The sequence below is a fragment of the Sus scrofa genome, chromosome 17, assembly GCF_054392235.1.
Source record: "Sus scrofa isolate SSC_HxYL_T2T_F1_AM1 chromosome 17, Sscrofa_HxYL_maternal_Yorkshire_Landrace_v2.0, whole genome shotgun sequence".
Classification (NCBI taxonomy): Eukaryota; Metazoa; Chordata; class Mammalia; order Artiodactyla; family Suidae; genus Sus; species Sus scrofa.
This window is the reverse complement of record NC_139399.1, coordinates 52,422,036-52,444,493: the sequence shown is the minus strand read 5'-3', so window position 1 is coordinate 52,444,493 and position 22,458 is coordinate 52,422,036. Positions and strand designations below refer to the sequence as shown.

The following is a 22,458-nucleotide window of genomic DNA, read 5'->3' as shown; positions in this document are numbered from 1 at the left end:
CAGGCTGCCTCTCCTGATCCTGTTGGCCCCAAAGACTTTCTCCCTTTGAAGGCTCTGGTCGAAGTCTATATACAAGCTGTGCTCTTAGCTCCTTTGCTCCCATTAAGGTCCTGGAAAGAATATACCAAAAGCCTAAAGTGGGTCCTCTGACACCACGCAAGCCTACGGACCTGCCCTGTCCCCCTGCTGCAACCTACAGAGCTGATTGTCAGGCTTAAGTTCAGTTCAGGAAACATTCTACATGCCAGCCATGTTCCTACTGTTCTGTTGAGGGCACTGTCTCCTGCTTTCTCAGCATCCAGTCCAAGAAGAACACACCTGCTTTGACCTGGTTTGGAATTAGGAGGTCATGTTCCTACCCAGTGGGTCCATGCTCCTGACTCATAGGCTTCTCCCCTGGGTCCTCCAGCTACTCCCTGTTCTCATCCCCCCCACTTCCAGGATGTAGAGATGTTTGCATCAGGATGAAACCATGCATCATCTAGTCTCATCCATATGCTTTCCAGAAAAGGAAACTGAGGCCAGAGAGAGAAAGAGACGTGCTCAAAGGTACCCAGAGAGCTAGTCAGAAGCTAGGACTCCAGGCTCACACTCTGGAATTCATTCTTTGAGCCTCCCCACAGTTTGCTTGATTCAGTAAGATGCAGGCATCTTGTCTCCTGAGACTCAGGACCAAGAATACCATCACTTGACTGGGGATGAGCCCTTCCAGGTCCCTCTCCCCAACTCTGCCTGAGGTCAGGTCCATCCAGCCCACATGAACCACCCAGCTTACCTAGTACAGGAAGGAACCCAGGGTACTATCTCGTGGTGTCACGGCCAACTACCTCTCTGATCTCTAATCCTCTTGAACTTTCTCCCCAAGCATCCTAAGTGCTAGAAATGGAGAGGTGACAGGAAGTCAGTGCCCATCTCAGCTCTGTGGGGTTCTGCCCTGGCCAGTGCCTACAGGGTGCCCAGCCCTCCATGGAAACCCTGGCTCTGGGTCTGGAAGCAGGGAAGCTTTTCCTGGTCAGATCAAATAGCTCGATGTGGAAGGAAGACCTCTGGCTTCAGCCTGGCGTCTTCCAAGATCAATGTGTGTGTGTGTGTGTGTGTGTGTGTGTGTGTACTGAGAGATGGCATCTGGGGTGCACTCACACTTCCAAGTGTCTCCCATCTTTGGCTCCCACTTGTCCCAACTGCCCCTCTCCACCTTCCTCATCCAAGGATCAAACAGGCTCTGGCCTCTACTTAGCAGGTTAGATGCTGCCTGGAGTCATATGCCTTCATGCCTTCTGCCAAACTCTGATGCTGATTGTCATCTCTTTGTCCACAGGGCATTTCTCCTGTGAGCCATCACTGGGGTCTTTGCCTTTCTTACAACAAAAAAAAAAAAAAAAAAAAAGTCCTTATCTGTATTCCAGCTCAGTCTGTGCATTATCTGGTAACCATGGCAGCTTTGCTCCTAGCAGAAAAATATGAAGTCCTCTGGGTTAATTTTTAATGTTTCCCCTGGTAAAAGATGATGTTATCCATGAAATGGATTGCCGGCTGATCCCTGAAACCCGGCAGGAGCACGGATCTCGAACATATTTTCAGATAAGGCTTTGTCAGGTGTGCTGGCCTAATAGAGCATTTATCACAGAGACAGGGAGAAAGGGAAGAAAACTAACATCCACTGAGTGCTGGGCAGCGTGTCGGGCCCCAGACATAGCCTGTCTCGTTCTGCATTTGGGTGTGATTATCCCCAGTTTCCATATGAGATACTGAGGGTCAGAGACTTTCCATGACTGTCTCCAGGGCACCTAGCTCAGAAAGGGTGGAACTAGGGTCTGAACCCCAAGGCTTTAGACTCTTAAAGCCTAGATTCTTTTCCGTGTCTGGAAATGTCTGCAGACCAGCTGTCTGCTGCTGGAGTTCAGTTTTGGGGACAACTAATTCTGTTCTCCCAGATTCTTCCTCTCACCATCCCACTGGCAGGAGAAGGCCTTTGGAAGACAAGACACTCCTAGTGCATCTGTGGCCCCCACAGTTGCCAGGCATTTTCTTTGCCACAAGGGCACCAAGAGATAACACAACAATGGGCAGGTGTTTTAGGTAATCTATTTGCCAGAGACTTTGCCTGGTCTGAATGGGCCTCATCCCTCCCCATCCTCCTACGGACTTGTGGACTCCACTGAAAACAGCTGTGACTCCCGTGGCAGCCATGACTCAAGAAGACTTGTGAGAGTTCCCACTGTGGTGCAGTGGAAATGAATGCCACTAGTATCCATGAGGACACAGGTTCAATCCCTGCCCTTACTCAGTGGGTTAAGGATCCAGCATTGCCATGAGCTGTGGTGTAGGTCACAGAGGCAGCTCGGATCCCGCGTGCTATGGCTGTGATGTATGCCAGCAGCTATAGCTGCCTGGGAACTTCCATATGCCATAGGTGTGGCCCTAAAAAACAAACAGAAAAAAAACACCAAAAAAAAAAAAAAAAAAAAAAAGAAGGAGACTTGTTGAGAATATGGGCTAAACCACTAGGGAAGCAAAGATGCCCCCCTGGTCTTTCTAACACCTTCTCACGGGGTGTCGTAATAAATAGGACTTCCTGGCAGTCCAGACTCAGGCCATTTTCTCTGCACCTCAGTTCCCCATCTGTTACATGGGACTGAATATATTCAATTGTTTGCTGGACCTGCATTGGGCCTCTAGTGTGCCTGCCACGATGCCAAGAACAAAGAACCGAGTCAGGGATGTCCCCGCCCTGTCAATGGATTCATGTCTCTTCCTGCTTGCTACTCTCTTCACATGCATATCTCTTCGATCTACGCCATAGCTATCCCTTTGGGTTATGAATCTTCCAGTTGAAGAATCTGAGATTTGGAGAGATCTAATAACCTGCCAGAGCTCAGCACTAAAAACTGAAGTCACCCTACAAATGCGCTTGAATGAGTGAACGAATGAATGAATGGCTGATGAGATGGATGGGTGGCTGGCTGGATGGCTAGATGGTGGATGGATGGATGGTTGGATAGATGGATGACTTATAACGTATAGCTGGCAAAGCTGAGCTTGAACCCTAAAACCTGGGCACCTTCACTGCCCCATTGGTTGACAGAACACAAGCCAGCTGAGCCTGGGAGCAGGAGTGAGCCTCTTGCAATATAAGCCCCTTCAGAAGACTCTCTGCCTCTGTGCTGAGCTAACCCCCTCCTCCAGCATTCTGGGCACAGGGACACAAAATATCCCTTCATCCCAAGAGGTGCTTTGGCCAGCAGAGCAGCAATCTGCCTCCAGAATCTTTCATTTCATATTGTAATGATGATTATTTGCTGAGCGCCAAGACATAAATAATTTATTTGGCTTATCCCCATCGAGTGACACTTTCCTAATGAAATGTCTTAGTTTGGAGGAGAATGAGTTCATGATGAGAAGGTCCCCTTTGCCACCAGAGCATCCAGACAAGAACAGGGAGGTGCTTTGAGTGATCTATGTGGCAGGCTCAGGGCCTCTGGCAGCTGTCCGGGCCTCATCAGCATGGGAATATTGCTGATGGGTGTATATTTCATCAGAACATCATCAACGGGTGTATGTATCATTCTTTTGTCAGAGCCACAAGCAGCCCGCCGCCTTTGTGGTCACGCAACACCCTCTGCCCAACACTGTGGCAGACTTCTGGAGGCTGGTGTTTGATTATAACTGCTCCTCCGTGGTGATGCTGAACGAGCTGGACACCGCTCAGGTAGGAGGAAGCCCGGCCACAGTCCTACGTGCTCAGGTGTGTCGGGGCAGCTGTGCCCAAGAGTTGGAGGGATGGCCCTAAGAGCCCGCACTGTGCTGCCTCTGCCCAGCCTAGGTGCCTCTGCCCAAGCCAAGACCATTAGGCTGCCAGCATAGGCCAGGGGGCTCCTGCCAGACCCTGCCACCCAGAGGCCCTCCCAGTTCCAGCAGTGAGTCCCTCTGCCTATGGGCTTTGTCCAGCCCCGCCACTGCCCAGGGCCAGACTCTGTTTCTCCACCCCTTGATTTGGGTCTTGCTCCAAATCCTGCAGAGGAACCCCCACAGAGGAGGTTGCCTCCCCAAGCTCTGAGCATCTCCAGCTTCGTGGAATATCGTGACACCTGCCCTTCCCCGTCTCTGAAGCAGCCTGACTGACAGCCTGGGGCTGGAACCGTGGACCCTTTGCCCGCTGATCGCTTGGTCACAGGTGACACGTGTGTCCCAGTAGGCTCCATGCTTCAGCAACTCTGCGTCTAACAGCTCCAAGCCTCACATGCCCAAAGCACATCCCCACACTCAGGACACAGGACAGCTTCTGGGACCCACACCCCCCCAGCAGGGCAGCCATTCCTGGGTGGAGGCGGTGATGATGACCTTTTAGGGTTTTGAAAAGCAATCCCATCCCTGTCTTGTAGGGAACTCAGTGTGACTTCGGGTACGCCTGTCTGAGGCCTGGCCTTGGGCAGGCCTTGTGTGGGAAACAAAAAAAAAAAAAAATGGGTCTGAGTCCGAGCTGGCATCTCAGCTCTCCAGGTGCTCAGGGTTTTGCTTCAGGGGCAGATGAGCAATTGTCCCCACTACATGTGGCCGCACTGTGTAATAGAGGTCAGTGGCGAAGGGGTGTGCTGGTCGGGAATGGGGAGCAATTAATTCTGCCCAGAGGGTGAGGGAGGACTTCAAAAAGAAGGTGACTCTGGCCTTGAAGCAGGCAGCAGAGATGTGGCGTGTGGGGAGTGAGGTCACTAGGAAAGGGCCTTCCAAGCAGAGGGAACAGCAGAGACAAAGCGGGGGCGGGGGGGGGGGGCATCACTCAGGGTGTAAGCCTGTCTGCAAAGCAGCTTTGGTGGCAGTGGGGCTGGGGCTGAGGGTGTGTCAGGAGAAGACGGTGGCGATACTGGAAAATACAGCAGGACCAGCTTGCAGAGGGCTGCCCATGCCCGGCTAAGGGGTTTGGTCTTGGCCTACAGCATGGTAAGAATTAGCCTTTTACTCAGTAAGCAGCAGAATCCTCTCTGTGAATAAAAGCTTTCAGGCAAGCCCAACCTTTGAAAGAGGTCCAATCAAGAGGGGCTCCCGAGAAGCAGGGGGTGGGGTCGGGAGCCCCACCCACCCTGGTCGTTGGGCTCTACCTGGTGCCCCTCCGTGGGAGAGTCAGCCACTCTGGGCACTTCTGCCAAACCCTTGGACGCAGGCAGAATGTACTTGCCGTGTAGGAAGAAGAGACCCTGCAGAGCTGAAGCGGTGGTTCGGCAGAGCCAGAACTCCTGGTAGAAAAATGGGTCTGGGCCCCAGTGAGGAGAATAAGCTGAAGGAAAAGCCTGGAAAGCAGGGGGTTGGGGAGCAGATAGTTGCAGATATGCGGAAGATACAGAGGGTGGTCTGCATTGAGGAGGTGGCCCGGAGGCAGGAGAATTGGGGTTGGAGGTGAAGATGTTTCTAGAAGTGAGGACCACAGGTTTAGGGAGCAGTTGGATGTGAGAGGTGAATGAGAAGGAGTCATGGATGGTGACAGGGGCTCCAGTGTGAGCAGTCGGGCATCTGGGGTTTGACTGATTGGTGGGTGCCTGGGGAAGGCAAGGGGAGGAGTAGGAGAGGCTGCAGGAAGTTTGGAAAGGCAAGGACAGGAGAGGATTACAGTTGACCCCTGAACAATGCAGGGTGGGGGTGAGTCATTCAAGGAGTCACACATTCACTTCTAATCTATAGTCGACCCTCCATGTACAGAATTCCTCAGTGTACATGGCTCCCCCTATTTGCAATTACTCCATATCCCCAGTTCCTCCCTATCTGTGGTTCCGCATCAGCAGATTCACCCAACCTCGGATCCTGTAGTACTATATTATTTGCAATTGAAAAAAAATCTGTCTACAAATGGACCCGCACAGTTCAGACCCATGTTCAAGAGTCATCTGTACTAAGGGAGTGCAGCTTGGGATGTGCGTAATGTTCGGGAGAGATTCCCTTCATTCATTTAATCCACTTTTGTTGAGTAGCTGTTATTTGCCAGAAGCTATTCTAGGTGCTTGGGGAATGCCTTCATTGACATGACCAGAAAGCAAAAGAAAAAACTCCCATCTCTTGTGCAACCTCTATTCCAGAGCAGAGGAGACAATAAACAGCAAACACTCTATAGTGGACTTAATTACAGGTTAAATGTGACAAGCATATGGAAGGAAAAATAAGAGGGTGGGGTAATGAAGATGAAAAGCTGGTTTAGGGCACAAGATGCACCTATGATTCAGTGATGAAGGTGGGTTTCATTGAGAAGGTCATATCCGAGTGCAGATATGGAGGAGGTGCAGGAATGAGCCACATAAAAAAAAGGCAGTGTGGGGTGGGGGGGTAGTTAGCTTCTCAGCTCAGCAGTTGACAAACCTGACTAGGATACACGGAGATGCGGGTTCAATCCCTGGCCTGGCTCAGTGGGTTAAGGATCCAGGGTTGCCGTGAGCTGCAGTGTAGGTCGCAGACGTGGCTCGGATCCTGTGTGGCTATGACTGTGATGTAGGCTGGCAGCTGCAGCTCTGATTCAACCCCTAGCCTGGGAACCTCCATATGCTGCAGGTGCAGCCCTAAAAAGCACACACACACAAAAAAAAGCGAAGGGGACCACCCGCACCAAGGAATCACGGTAGAGAAATAGATGGAGGCCATTGTGACTGGAGCAGAGCGAGTGTGGGGACAGCAGCAGAAGTGACATAGAGACACAGCAAGGCCTGGTCATGGGGAGCCTTGGGGAATCATAGGAAGAACCTGTGATTTTACTTTGAGAGAAATGGGGAGCCACTGACACATCTTGAACAGAGGAGTGACTTGAAAAAATAATTTTGACATTTTTTTAAAGTATCCCTCTGCCTCCTGTGTTGAGAATAGACTCTTGGTACAGGAAGGGGGAGGGGGGCTGCTAAGACGGGAAGCAGAGAGGACAGAGGGGAGGCTCCTGCCATAATCCAGGTGACAGGTGATGGTCACTTGAACCTAGGTAATAGCAGTGAAGTGGCTTCTGGGTATATCATGAAGGTATACCCAGAAAAATATCCTGCCAGACTGAATAGAGAATGTGGGAGAAAAAGAGGAATCAAGGATGACTCTAAGGTTTAGGACCAGAATGATGGACAGCTGGCATCTGAGATAACCAGGAAATGTAACAGATTCCCAAAAAACAAAACCCCTGCAGAGCTCCAACGTCAGAAGGCATCACGACTCTATTCCTTTACCTAAAAAAGTAAAACAGTGAACTCTGCTCCATGAGTGAAGCAGGGCCCCTTTCCAACATCCCTTTTTGCAAAACCAGAGCTCAGGCGCAAAGGAGGAGTTCCAAGGAAACTCACTTGGGGACATATAAAGAGGCAAGGGTCAAGGTCATTGGCAATAGCTCCCCCTTCAAGGGTGGCTTCTGGGTAAATGAAGATCTTTCAGCCCCAGCTGTTGGTACAGCCTTTGAGGGTTGATTCTCTAAATGCAGAAACATCAGGCTCAGAAGTGCCCTGAGGTTAGCTGCCATATGCAGCTGGCAAGCATCTCCTGAAATCAGCAGATGAATGGAGCACTTATTGATATAAATATCATCACCGCAACAGCTGGGCGCCTTGCGAAAAATAAATGACACAGCAGGAGCATGAGAAAAGCCGCCCTCAGCACCTGGAGGGGTGGTTCTTGGAAGTGGCATCAGCTTTTGTCTGTCAGTGTGCCCATGCCAGGGCCGCCCATGGCTTTGGCCATCTAGCAACATGGACAGGTCTGCCATAGGCCCTGAACACTGTTAGCTTGCTCCAAAGAGAACCAGTGCCACATCCTATGGTTTGAGGACCAACCATAAGGGCTTGTGTTGGTGCCTACCTGTAATTTGCATCAAAATATGGTTGTGCAAAGGATGAGTGATCTCAAAGTGCTTCATTTTATTGCAGGGCCGGCCAAATCTGCCTGCCTCTGCTCAGAGTCCTGCACCATGCCATTCAACCAGCCATCCCCAACCACGGATAGTCTGTTCTTCACAGTGGCTGTGAAATTATGAGCAGTGGGGGTTCATGGTAAAGACTCAAAGAAACCACCTTCAACCTTAGAGATTTATTTACTTACTTTTTTAGCTCTTTGGGACTTCAAAGGCCTGTGGTCAGATTGGTGGGGCAAAATCCTAGAACCACAACATCCAGTGAGTGATGCTATGGTTTCCGATGGACACATTAGGAAGGACCTTTTCAATCCCAGCCAATTGCATTGACAAGATCTCATCCATCTCTGGGGGCTCTGTGGTTAGACCAGAGTCCCTGGGGAGCAGACACCAGAAAGAAGCCCTCTTGATGGTCTTGCCACACCCACCATATTGTTTAGAAGGCTCGGGAAACCCTCTGTGCCTGCTGTGGAGTGGAACTGTGTGGGAGGCAGAATCTTGCCCCCTCCCCCCAAAAAGCTGTCCTCATCCCAATCCCCAAATCTATGAATGTGTTATCTTACAGGGTAAAAGGGACTTTGCAGATGGGATACAACGAAGGATCTTGAGATATGTAGGTTGTCCCAGGTTATCCAGGTGGCCTGCAATTAGGGTCCTTATAAGAAGGAGCCCAGAGGATTAGAGTCAGGAATAGATTGTGTGACAATGGAAGCAGAAATGGAAGTGACGGAGTTCCCATTGTGGCTCAGCAATAATGAACCTGACTAGTATCCATGAGTATGGGGGTTCGATCCCTGGCCTTGCTCCGTTGGTTAAGGATCGGGTGTTGTGAGCTGCAGTGTAGGTCACAGATTTGGCTTGGATCCCGTGTTGCTGTAGCTGTGGTATAGGCTAGCAGCTGTAGCTCCGATTCGACCCCTAGCCTGAGAACCTCCATATGCTGCGGGTGCGGCCCTAAAAAGCAAAAACAAAACAAAAGGAAGACATCAGAGTGATACAGATACAGGTCAAGGAATGCTGGCAGCTTCTAAAACTGGAAAAGGTGAGGAATGGCTTCTCCCGTAGAGGCTCACAACTCAGCTAATACTTTGCCTTTAACCCCTGAAGACTCATTTCAGATTCCTGACTCCCAGATAAGAAACCTGCATTGTTTTAAGCCCCGACATTTGTGGCAATTTGCTACAGCAGCTGTAAGAAACTAATATAGGCAGGAAAACTGAAAGCAGAAATTCAGACCTAGAGATGTAGGGGTCTGAGCCCTTGCAGAGTGTGACTGAAATCCTGGGAAGATCAGAAATGAGCCTGGGCTCTTGGACTGGAAAGCAGTTTGAGCTGGAGAAATCCATGTCTGAATCAGCGTCCATCAGGAGCCATGAGCAAGCAGGATGGGGAGAGCCGAGGAGAAGGCAGAGGGCCATCTCGCCAACTGCAGAAGGCTTGCTCGGCCAGGGGCAGGTCTTTTAAAGGTCAAAGGGCACATGTTCTGGGCCACATTCAATCAAGCATTCCTCAATGTACATTTATTGAGAACCTACCATGTGCCAGGCACAGACCCAGACACAGGAAAGGACAAGAGGCACAAAAAATACCTGGAACCCTTGGAGCAGGCATATCCACCTCCCAGACTCTCTGGCATCAGACAGGACGGAAACATCTTCAGCTGGAACCACCTCACCCTGAAGTGGCAGGGTGGATGGTGAGCAGGAAGCAGAGGGGTGGGAGAGCCCATGTCCAGGCAGCATGTGACACTGCCCTCGAGCGCTCTGGGCAGTGCTTGGAGGAGTCTAGCAGGACACAACCACCGGGAGTCAGGTTTGGGGTCAATGAGACCCAGCCTTACTTATTGTTTCCATAAAGTAAGTGCCAAGGTTTTAGCATTGCTTGACTATTCTGCTTGTTTACTATACTGGCTCTGCTTGGCGTATCCCCTGAGCAGCTCAGTATTTTACTTGCTCCTCATTCTAGGGAGTACACTTTACCCTGCTTAAATCTTAAGAGATTTTATAAACTAAATGTTCCCCAGACACCTTTCATTATTTCCCAGGTCTTCCCTCCAAAGACCCACCATTTTTATTCCCCCAAATGTGTTTCCTAATCAATAATTTGTCCATTTTCTGGTATCTTTTCTGTGAACAAAACTGTCTCAATGAATGTCTGATCTGCAGGCCTTACACAGAGTTAAGACAATGAGAAGCTAGAGCCTGCGACAGTGTCCTCCACTCCAGGACAACAGCGTCATCCCCTTTGCCTTTTAAGGACTTTATGGATGGGGTGTTTGGAGTTGGTAGAGGCAAACTATTCTATTTCGAATGGATGAGCAACGAGATCCTACCCTACAGCACAGGGAACTATATCCAGTCTCTTAGGATAGAACAGGATGGAAGATAGTATGAGAAAAAGAAAGTATATCTATGTATGACTGGGTCCCTGAGTCATCTGCTATATGATGTACAGCAGAAATTGGCACAACACTGTAAATCGACTATACTTTAATATTAAACAATCACATTAAAAGGAGTTCCCATTGTGGCTCAGCGGGTTATGAACCCAACCAGAATCCATGAGGATGTGGGTTTGATCCCTAGCCTCAACTCAGTAGGTTAAGGATCCGGTGTTGCCCATGAGCTATGGTATAGGTTGCAGGTGAGGTTTGAATCCATTGTTGCTATGGCTATGGTGCAGACTGGCAGCTGCAGCTCTGATTCTACCCCTGGCCCACGTACTTCCATAGGCTGCAGGTGCAACTGAAAAAGAAAAAAGATCACTTAAAAAAAAGGCTTTAGGGAGAGTGCTTTGGCTTCTGCTAACTTTATGGACCTCGCTTTGAAAAGCATTCATCTGCCCCAGGTTCACTTCCTCCCATTTTGCAGATTAGGAAGCTGAGGCCCAGGAAGGCTTTGTCCAAAGGCTCACAGCCATCACTGACCTAGGCCCAAAGCCCCCTGTCAAGGATGGTGAAGACTTTCACTACCATTTGAACAGCAGGATCTCCAGGGCCCTAGTCACCAATAAGCCCTGGCTTGCTGGCACCTGGGTCTATGGAGCAGAAAGGAATGTTTCTTAGTTTAAATCCAGAGCCCCAGCTTGTATAAAGCTGCATTGCCTAGTTTTGAAGCCCTGCCATGGGAAGTCTGAGAGTTCAGGTGATGCAAAGCCAGGTGGAAAGTTGAGGGAGGTGGGGGCCAAGGACATGCATTCCCACGGAGCTTCTGGAAGCGAGAGAGGCAAGCTTGTCATCCTCCCAGGAAAAAAGCAGAGGGGGATGTTTCAGAGATTTAGTTTCCTGTCATTGTGCCTAGAAGACAAATAGCAAGCACTGATATCCCCATTTTTATCTCAGCTTGTGAAAACATACCCTAACATGCTAGCAAAACGCACAGATTGCCCGCGTTTGTGTCTCGGCAAACCTCAGGTCCAACCTTTGCCAGGGGCTGTGTTTCTGTCTCTCCCCCTGTTGGAACTGTAGAATAAGAAGTCTGGGGTCAAGAGACCTGAGTTCAGTTTTAAGCCTTGCCATGTACTTGCTGAGTTGCCTTAACCCAGTTTCTTAGCTTGTCCAAGCCTTATCATCATCATCATCTATGAAATTCGTATCATTCAGGTGTCAGCCAATTTCCCTCTCTTTGAAGAGTCAAATAAAATGGGCTATTTCCTTGTCCCCATCCTGTGGGAAAGTGTACTGTCCACTCCCAAGATTTCTGGGAACCCCAAGGGGGTCCTGTGTTCACACCCACTTCTAAGCTCCAGCTCAGGCTTTACAGGGGCACAGGGGGCAATGTGGGGTTCATATCCCAGCAGTGCCCTTGGCTGAAGGTTGAACACCACACATCCTTGTTCTTAAACCTCACCTCGCTCCTCACACCTGGCCTGGCACCTGGCAGCCCACCTCCGCCATCCCCTTGCCCAAGTCACTTTCTTCCTCCCTCTACCTCTTCTCCCAATCCTCCCTCCTCAGCTTTCCGTCCCTTCCCCAACCAAAGCTGTTCTGTTCTTAAGCTGTGTAATTCAGCTGCCTCTTTTTTTCTTAATGAATTTTATTACACTTATAGGTGTACAACAATCATCACAACCAAATTTTACAGCATTTCCATCCCAAATCCTCAGTGCATCCCCCCACCCCCCAACCTGTCTCCTTTGGAAACTATAAGTTTTTCAAAGTCTGTGAGTCAGTATCTGTTCTGCAAAGTTCATTGTGTCCTTTTTTTAGATTCCACATGTAAGTGATAGCATTTGATGTTGGTGTCTCATTGTCTGACTTCATTTAGCATGATAATTTCTGGGTCCATCCATGTTGCTGCAAATGCCATTCTTTCTTTCCTTTTAATGGCTGAGTAATATTCCATTGTGAATATGCACCACATCTTCTTTATCCACTCCTCTGTCAATGACCATTTAGGTTGCTTCCATTTCTTGGCTCTTGTATATAGTGCTGCAATGAACATGTGTCTTTTAAAATAGAACTACCATTTGACCCAGCAATCCCACTCCTGAGCATCTTTCCAGAGAAAACCAGCCACCTCTTGAAGACTGCTTTCCAAAACCTGCCCTGAGCCTTTGCCTTCCACCCACCCTATTGTTCTCTGTAAACTCCCACCCTTCCTCCTTGAAACAAACTGTGACGCACCTGTCCTAAGAGGGCGTTTCCACCCACTACATGGACTTGCATGAGTCACCTTGTGGGGGCGATGGAGAGGTGAAAGGAGGAGAGATGGCAGATGTGCTCAGGTGCTTTTTATCCTCTCTCTCCCCTGCTTCGCCCTCCCTGCATTCCCTACCATCTCTCTTCCTTACCTGGCCAGTGTTGAAGCCAACTTTGTTTTGGGCTCTTTATGGAATCTATTTAAAGGAATTTCATCATCACTGATCCTCATTTTAAAACCAGTTCAGGTGACTCATATTTTTCTCTTAAAAATACTAATTCACTTCACCTTTCGGTGGCCTTGGATTAATTCTCTCCTATGGGTCACGGGGACCTTGATAAGTGGAGCCCTTCATTTCTGGAAGCTGTGTTGGCTTTTCCATTTTATGAAAGTATTTTTTTAATTAACAAATAGCATAACTAAGGTTCTCTGAAATAAGCTTTAGAATTGTTTAGTCCCCAAACAGGCCCATATGCTAGTTTTCATTTAACTCATCAGAGCGTGTTTATTTCAGCGACTAACAAGCTTTCTGATTCCATCAGCAGGAAAATGATGTCTAACAGGGAGGTGACCTTTGTGTTTGTTAGATGTCACATGTGAACACGCCGCCCCAAAGGACATCTTTTCGTGGCCCCAACAGTCACGGAGACTACGAGGTGGAATAATGTGTGGCAGCTGTTTCAGGGCTGGCCACACAGGCTTCATGGCTTTCACGTGGTTTAACTTGTTCTGACAGTAAACAGCCAAAGCCCCTCTGCTGTTCCAGGAGAAGCAAGGCCATTTCTAAATCAGCAGCTACAGCTGCCCCCTCTTCTCTCCACGCCCCCGGGTATAACCATCAGCCCTGCCGTGTGCATCCACAGTGGTGAGGCTCTCCCTACGGCGGGCAGCACCACCCCTCCCAGACGATGGACGAGACACGGAGGAGGGGAGCACTGGGCCACAAGGTAGGAAAAGGCTGGGCTGTAGGCCGAAGGATTGGACTTGAGAATCCATTTCAGGAGTTTCCCAATTAAAGAAAAAGAATAACAAATATGCGCTGAGTGTATGGGTGGCCCCAGGTCAACTGGGTCCTTGTGGTTTTAGAGTCAAGTGGGCTTCCCAAAACTCGTATTTCCAGGTCCTAAAAAACCATGAAATCTTTAATCCAAGAGTTCTATAAACTTTTTTTCTTTTTTAAAAACTTAATTTAAAAATTTTTAGGAGTTCCCACTGTGGCTCAGTGGGTTAAGAACCCAACTAGCGTCCATGAGGATTCGGGTTTGATCCCTGGCCCTGCTCAGCGAGTTAAGGATCCGGCATTGCCACAAGCTGAAGCATAGGTCGCAGATGCCGTTTGCATCTAGTTGCTGTGGCTGTGGTGCAGGCCAGCGGCTATGGCTCTGATTCAGCCTCTAGCCTAGGAACGTCCATATGCCACGGGGGCATCCCTTAAAAAAAAAAAAAAAAGTGGCTATATTCTCCACATTGTACAGTACATCCTTGAGCCTATCATACACCCAGTAGTTTGTACCTCCCACTCCCCCACCGCTATGATGCCCCTCCCCTCTCCTCCCCATTGGTAACCACTGGTTTGTTCTTTATACCTGTGAGCCTACTTCTCTTTTGTTATATTTGCTAGTTTGTCGTATTTTTTAGACTCCATGTAGAAGCAATATCATGCACTATTTATCTTTGTCTAAATTACTTAGCATAATGCACTCCAAGGCCATCCATGTTGCTGCAGATGGCAAAATTTCATTCTTTTTTTGGCTGAGTAGTATTCTATTGTGCGTGTGTGTGTGTGTGTGTATGTGTGTGTATCAGTGTGTATACACACACACATCCATATGTCCATATCTCACAGACATTTCCAACAGAATCACATAGGTAATTTTTTAAAGGTAGAAGGGTAATGTATATACACTATATATGTGGGTGTGTGTATGAAGCACCTGAGTTGCTTCCATTTCTTAGTAATTGTAATCACACAGCTATAAATATTGAGGTGCATGTATTTTTTTCCAGTCATTTAGTGATTTGGGTTTTTTCTTATTGTTATTTCTTCAATATAATTTTTTTTTCTACTGTACTGCACGGTGACCCAGTTACACGTACATGTATACATTCTTTTTTCTCCCATTATCATGCTCCATCATAACTGACTAGACATAGTTCTCAGTGCTACACAGCAGGATCTCATTGCTCATCCATTCCAAAAGCAATAGTTTGGATCTATTAACCCCAAGCTCCCAATCCATCCCACTCCCTCCCCTCCCCCTCAGCAACCACAACTCTGTTCTCCAAGTGATTTGGGGGTTTTCTGGATATGAATCCAGGAGTGGAATTGTTGGGTCATATAGTAGTTTTAATTGTAGTTTTTTTGAGAACCTCCACACTGTTTTCCACAGTAACTACACCAATTTTCATTTTCACCAACAGTGTATGAAGGTTTCCTTTTCTCAACATCCTCACAAACATTTTTTATTTGTGTTCTTTTTGATGATAGCCATTCTGGCAGGTGTGAGATGATATATCACTGTGGTTTTGATTTGCATTTCCCCAATGATTAGCTATGTTGAACATCTTTTCATGTGCTTGTTGGCCATCTGCATTTCCTCTTTGGAAAAAATGTTCAGTTCTTCTGCCCATTTTTTAAATCAAGTTGTTTGTTTGTTTGATGTTGTTGTATGAGGTGTTTATATATATATGTTGGATATTAATACTTTATTGGTCATATCATTTGCAACTATTTTCTCCCATTAGGGTAGGTTGTCTTTTCCTTTTGTCGATGGTTTCCTTTGCTGTGCAAAAGCTTTTAAGTTTAATGAGGTCTCATTTGTTTACTTTTGTTTTTACCTTTAGGAGAAAGATACAAAAATATTGCTGTTATTTTTATCAAAAAGTGTTCTGCCTATGTGTTTCTCCAGAAGTGTTATAGTATCTGGTCTTACATTTAGATCTTTAATCCATTCTGAGGCTATTTTTGTATATGGTATTAGAAAATACTCTAGGAGTTCCTATTGTGGCTCAGCATGCTAAGAAACTAATATAGTATCTGTGAGGATGTGGGTTCAATCCCTGGTCTTGCTCAGGGGGGTAAGCATCTGGTGTTGCCATAAGCTTGGGGTAGGTCACGGATGTGGCTCAGATATGGTGTTGCTGTTGCCATGGCTGTGATGTTGGCCAGCAGCTGCAGCTTCAATTTGACCCCTAGCTCAGGAACTTCCATATGCCATGGGTGTGGCCATAAAAGAAAAAGAAAATACTCTAATTTCATTTTTTTACATGTAGCTTCCAGTTTCCTCAGCAGCACCTTATTGAAGAGCCTGTCTTTTCTCAATTGTATATTCGTGCCTCCTTTGTCATAGATTAATTGGCCATAAGTGTGTGGGTTTATTTCTGGGCTCTATATGTCTGAGTTTTTTGGCCAGTGGCATACTCTTTTGATTATTTTAGTTTTGTAGTAGAGTCTGAAGTCAGGGAGCATGATTCCTCCAGCTCCATTCTTCTTTCTTAAGATCGTTTTGGCTATTTGTGGTCTTTTGTGTTTCCATACAGATTTTAAAATTCTTTGTTCTAGTTCTGTGAAAAATGCCATTGGTGTTTTTGTAAGGAAGTGCACTGAATCTGTAGATTGCCTTGAGTAGTATGGTCATTTTAACAGTATTGATTCTTCCAATCCAAGAACACTGTATATCTTTGCATCTGTTTATGTTGTCTTCAGTTTCTTTCATTAGTGTCTTATCATTTTCAGAGTACAGGTCTTTTATTTACCTCCTAGGTGGATTTATTCCTATTTTATTCTTGTTGATGTAATAGTAAGTAGTATTGTTTCCTTGATTTATCTTTCTGATACCTTGTTACTATATAGAAATGTAACAGATTTCTATATCTTAATTTTGTATCCTGAAACTTTACCAAATTCAGTGATGAACTCTAGCAGTTTTCTGATGGTATCTGGAACTTTCTATGTATAATATCATGTTATCTCAAAACACTGACAATTTACCTCTTCATTTCTAAATTGGATTCCTTTCCTTCTCTAACTACTGTGGCTAGGACTTCCAAAACTATGTTGAGTAAGAGTGGCAAGAGGGGGAATCCTTGTCTTGTTCCTGATCCGAAGAGAAATGCTTTCAGCTTTTCACTGTTGAGCATTACATTAGTTATAGGTTTGTCATAAATGGCCTTTATTGTGTTGTGTTCCCTCTATGCCTACTTTCTGGAGAGTTTTTATAAATGGATATTCAATTCTATCAGAGGCTTTTTCTATATCTATTGAGATGATCATATGGTATTTATTCTTCACCTTGTTAGTGTGGTGTGTCATACTGATTGATTTAGGGATATTGAAAAATCCTTCCATCCCTGGGATAAATTCCACTTGATTTAATGTATTGTGAGCTTTTGTATCTACGTTCATCAGTGATATTGGCCTGTAATTTTCTTTTTTGTGGTATCTTTATCTGATTTTGGTATCAGGATGATGCTGGCCTCACAGAATAAGTTTCTAAGTGTCACTTCTTCTGCATTTTTTTGGAATAGCTTCAGAAGGATAGGTGTTAACTCCTCTCTAAATGTTTGGTAAAATTCACCTGTGAAGCCGTATGGTCCTGGGCTTTTGTTTTTTGGGAGTTTTTAAATTACTGATGCATTTTCATTATGATAATTGGTCTATTCATACTTTATATTTTTTCCTGGTTCAGTCTTGCGAGATTGTACCTTTCTAAGAATCTCCCACTTATTCTAGGTCATCTATTTTATCGGCATATAGTTGCATATAGTAGTCTCTTATGATCCTTTGTATTTTCATAGTGTGACTTCTTTATCATTTCTGATTTTATTGATTTGTACCCACTCCCTTTTTTTTCTTGGTGAGTCTGGTTAGATTTTTATCAATTCAGTTATCTTTTCATAGAACTAGCTTTTAATTTCATTGACATTTTCAGTTGTTTATATTTCATATATTTCTGCTCTAATCCCTATGATTTCTTTCCTTCTACTAATTGTGGGTTTTGCCTGTTCTTTCTCTAGTCACTTTAGGCATAAGGTTGGGTTATTTATTTACATTTTTCTTATTTCCTGAGGTAAATTTGTATCAGTATAAACTTTCCTCTTAGAATTGTTTTTGCTGTGACCTATAGGTTTTGGATATTGTGTTTTCATTTTCATTTGTCTCTAGGTATTTTTAAATTTCCTTTTTTATTTCTTCAGTAATCCATTGGTTGTCTAGTCTCCATGAGTTTGTGCTTTTGCAGTTTTTATCTTGTAGTTGATTTCTAATCTTATAATACTGTGGTCATAAAAGATGCTTGATATGATTTCGGTTTTCTTAAATTTACTGAGCTGTGTTTTGTGGCCTAGCATGTGCTCTATCCTGGAGCATGTTATATGTGCACTTAAAAAGAATGTGAATTCTGCAGCTTTGAGATGGAATGTTATATATAATATCATATATATAGTTCATTTGGTCTAATGTGTCATTTAAGGCCTATTTTTGCTTACTGATTTTCTGTCTGGATCATTATTGTGTTACTGTCAATTTCTCTTTTTATGTCTGTTAATATTTGTCATTTATTTAAATGTTCCTCTATGGGTGCATACATACTTACAGTTGTTTTATCTTCTTTGACTCCTTGATCATTATTTAGTGTCCTTCTTTGCCTCTTGTAACAGTCTTTATTTAAAAATCTGTTTTGTCTGATATAAGTATTGCTACTCTAGCTTTAGGATTTCCATTTGCATGGAATACTTTTTGCCATCCCCTTATTTTTAGTCTGTATATGTCTCTAGATTTGAAGTGAGCTCATGGGCAGTATATATCCAGGTCTTGTTTTCATATCTACTCAGCTACTGTATGTCTTTTGGTTGGAGTATTTAGTCCTTTTACATTTAAAGTAATTATCAATATGTATGTTCTTATTGCCATTTCATTAATTGTTTTGGATTTGTCTTAGGTCCTTTTCCACCCTTATTTTGTTCTTGTCTCTTGTGATTTGATAACTATCTTCAGTGTTATGTTTGGATTCCTTTTTCTTTTTTGTGTGTATTTATTATAGATTTTTGGTTTGTGCTTATCATGAGGTTTTTGTATAGCAGTCTTTATAAATATGTGATTGTTTTAAGTGGCTGTTCTCTTAATTTCAACTACATTTTAAAAGCCCTGCATTTGTACTCTCCTCACCTCACAATTAGTATTTTTGATATCATAGTTTACATCTAATTATTTTGTGTATCCATAGCTGCTTATTGTGGGTACAGATGATTTTACTACTTTTTTCTTTTAATGTCCCTATGAGTTTTGTGTGTAGATGATTTCTTATCTTTACATTTGCCTTTATCAGTTTCTTGCATCTGGTGTTTACCCCCAGTGGTGAGGCTGGTCTAGAGGCTGGTGCAGGCTTTCTGGAGAGATGGGCTGGGATATTCATACTGATATGTGGAGCTGGGTCTTGGCCCTCTGGTTGGTAGAGCCTAGTCTAGGGGCTTATCTAAGGCAGCTATGGGCTGAGGAAGCCTTTAGAGAGCCTCTATGCTAATGGGTGAGGCTATATCACTGCCCAGTTAGTTTTTTGGCCTGAGGCATCCTAGTTCTGCAGCCTACAGACTTTTGGGTAGAGCTAATAAACCAAGACAGCAGCCACCAGTAGCAGTGTTCACAAAGTGGAATGTTCCTAAATATGGCTTCCACCAGTACATATGTCCCCAGAGTGAGCCACAGCTGCCCCATACCTCTCTGGGAAACTCTCCAAGACTGGCAGGGAGGTCCAGCCCAAGCTTCTATCAAATTACTGCTTTGCCCTGGGTCCCAGTGCATGTGAGATTTTGTGTGTGCCCTTTAAGAGTGGTCTCGATTTTCCCCAGACTGAGCAGCTGGCTGATCAAGAAGTTTCACAAGGGCAGTTGTTTGAGTATTATCCTAAAGAGAACTTTTCATAAGGGCTGCTAAATGGAGGTAAAAAACTGTTCACTTTATCCATCTTGCTTTGAGTAACCCTCCCCCAAACTGCTAATAATTATAGCTCACATTTATCAAGTGCTCTCTAGTTACAGATTCCTATGTGAAGTAGACACATTCTGATTCACAATCACATATCACTTAACCCAGAGAAGCTAAAAGATTTGTAAAAGTCTCACAGCTAGAGAGTGAGAGGGCTGAGATTTGAACCCAGAGCTCCTCAAGCAGGACCCCCATTACCTTTTTCTATATTGCATATACAGGCCGAAATGATAGTACCACTGAGACACAACCCTAGCACTTGGACACCAGGATAGTCTTTAGCTAAAACTTAGAGAACATTTCTTCTTTCTTATTTTTAATTTTTTGCCATTTCTAGGGCCACTTCTGCGGCATATGGAGGTTCCCAGCTAGGGGTCCAATCGGAGCTATAGCCGCCGGCCTATACCAGAGCCACAGCAATGCGGGATCCAAGCTGTGTCTGCAACCTACACCACAGCTCATGGCAACGCTGGATCCTGAACACTGAGCAAGGCCAGGGATCAATCCCACAACCTCATGGTTCCTAGTTGGATTTGTTAACCACTGAGCCATGACGGGAACTCCAGAGGACATTTCTTATTGATGAGAACTGTTTCCAAGCCCTCAAGGGTCACTGGGAGCAGAGCATTGGCTTCCACCACCTCTCCTCCCATATCCCATGGTGAGACTATGTACAACATCCTGGGATGGGGGAGACTCTGATGATCTTTGGCAGTTCAAACACCACATCTGCCCACACATCATGCAGCTGAATGTCACCCATGCTGTTGCTGATGTCACCTCACAGATTAGGGAACTCAAGTGAAAGGATGGCTCCGATGTAGGATTAGAAGGACCCTGCAACCTTCCCCAACCCTCTGGGCATGATGGAGAGTGACCTGGAAAATAAAATGCAGGGCAGTGTCCCAAAATATAGGAGTCTTGTTTGAGGCAGAGTAGAACCTATTAGCTTGAGAAATTGGTCTGGAAATCTTATTAAAAGAGACAAATCATTCCACATTCTCTCCAGACCAAAAATATTGGGGTAATAGACTTTCCTTGATGCCTCAGACCCATGTACTTCACGTCAGGATCACAGCCAATCTCTGGCAAGGTTCAATTCAATGTAGGTAATAAAGGCAATTATTTTTTTTAAATTGGCAGTTCTGATTAATTCTGATTTCTCTGGCCAGCCACAGACTTATCTGTACCAGTCCCTCATTACTGTGAAGACTGCAAGGCACAATAGCCAATGGCAAAGAGAAATCAAGTTCAAATTGTGGATTTGTCATTATTTCACAGCTTAGCAGATGACTATGCAGCCACTAAGGCTGCTGTGACCAGCATTCCCCACCAACACACACACACACACACACACACACACACACACACACACACACACACACACACACCTCCTTTCTCAAAATTCTCAATTAGCCCCCACTGGAGATGCTGCAAAAGCAAGGCACCATCACATTATGAAACTTAATCTTGCTTGCCTTTGCTGTTTAAAAGGGGTGATGAGAGGAAGAATTCTTCAAATTTATATGTTAGCTATTATCATTATTATTGTATTTTTGTTGAGCACTGAGAGGTTCAAGAATAATATGAATTACTAGAATTGAGTGCTGTCATTCTGCTAAGGGCTTTCTTCACATGCATTATCTTTTTATTTAAATTTATTTTAGGAGTTCCCGTCACGGTGCAGTGGTTAGCGAATCCGACTAGGAACCACGAGGTTGCGGGTTCGATCCCTGCCCTTGCTCAGTGGGTTAACGATCCGGCGTTACGTGAGCTGTGGTGTGGGTTGCAGACACGGCTCGGATCCCGCGTTGCTGTGGCCCTGGCGTAGGCTGGCCGCTACAGCTCCAATTCAACCCCTAGCCTGAGAATCTCCATATGCCGTGAGAGTGGCCCAATTAATGGCAAAAAGACAAAAAAAAAATTATTTTACTGACGTATAGTTGACTTTTATTATGTTAATTTCTACTGTACAGCAAAGTGATTTAGTTATATATACATTCTTTTTCATATTCTTTTCCAATTGGTTTATCACATGGATTTTGAATGTCATTCCCTGTGCTATATAGTAGGACCTTATTGTTTATCCATTCCATATGTAATAGTTTTCATTTGCTAATCTCAAACTCCCAGCCCATCCCTCCTCCTCTCCCCTCCCTTGGCAGCCGCAAGTCTGTTCTCTATGTCTGTGAGTGTATCTATTTTGTAGATAAGTTCATTTGTGTCATATTTTAGATTACACATACAAGTGATGTCATATGGTATTTGTCTTTCTGACTTCACATAATATAATCATCTCTAAGTCCATCCTTGTTACTGCAAATGGTATTTTTCCATACTTTTTTATGGCTGAGTAGTATTCCACTGTAAATAGGTACCACATCTTCTTCATCTGTCAATGGACATTTGTTTCCATGTCTTGGTTATTGCAAATAGTGCTGCTATGAACACAGGTGTGAGTTTATCTTTTTTAATTATAGTTTTGTCTGAATATATTCCCAGGAGTGAGATTTCTGGACCATATGGCAACCCTAGTTTTTTGAGGAACTGCCATACTGTTTTCAATGTGTCTGCACCAGTTTACATTCCCACTGACAATGTAGGATAGTTCCCTTTATTCTATACCATTTCCAGCATTTATTATTTGTAGTGTTTTTTTAATGGCCATTCTGGCCAGTGTGAGGCAGTACCTCATTTTAGTTTGAATTTGCATTTCTCTAATAACTAGTGATGTTAAGCATCTTCTCGTGTGCCTGTTGGACATCTGTATGTCTTTTCTGGAGAAATAGCTACTTGGGTTTTCTGCCCATTTTTCACTCAGGTTGGTTTTTTGTTGTGGTGTAAGCTGTTTTTAGTTTTGGAAATTAAACCCTGGTTGGTGGCATCATTTGCAAATGTTTTCTGCCATTCCTTAGGTTGTCTTTTCATTTTGTTTATAGTTTCCTTTGCTGTATAAAAGCTTCTAAGTTTGAATAGGT

The 22,458-nt window shown here is 45.1% G+C and overlaps 1 protein-coding gene across 14 annotated transcripts in view; it reads left to right on the top strand.

Annotated features, from left to right (window-relative positions):
- The window catches only part of PTPRT (protein tyrosine phosphatase receptor type T), a 1,176,585-nt gene that overhangs the window by 1,143,441 nt on the left and 10,686 nt on the right, over positions 1 to 22,458 (top strand). For all 14 annotated transcript variants that reach the window (XM_085003959.1, XM_085003963.1, XM_085003956.1 and 11 more), the window contains one exon: positions 3,578 to 3,709. In XM_085003959.1, coding sequence (XP_084860085.1) covers positions 3,578 to 3,709 — 132 coding nt within the window. The remainder of the gene's footprint in view (positions 1 to 3,577; positions 3,710 to 22,458) is intronic.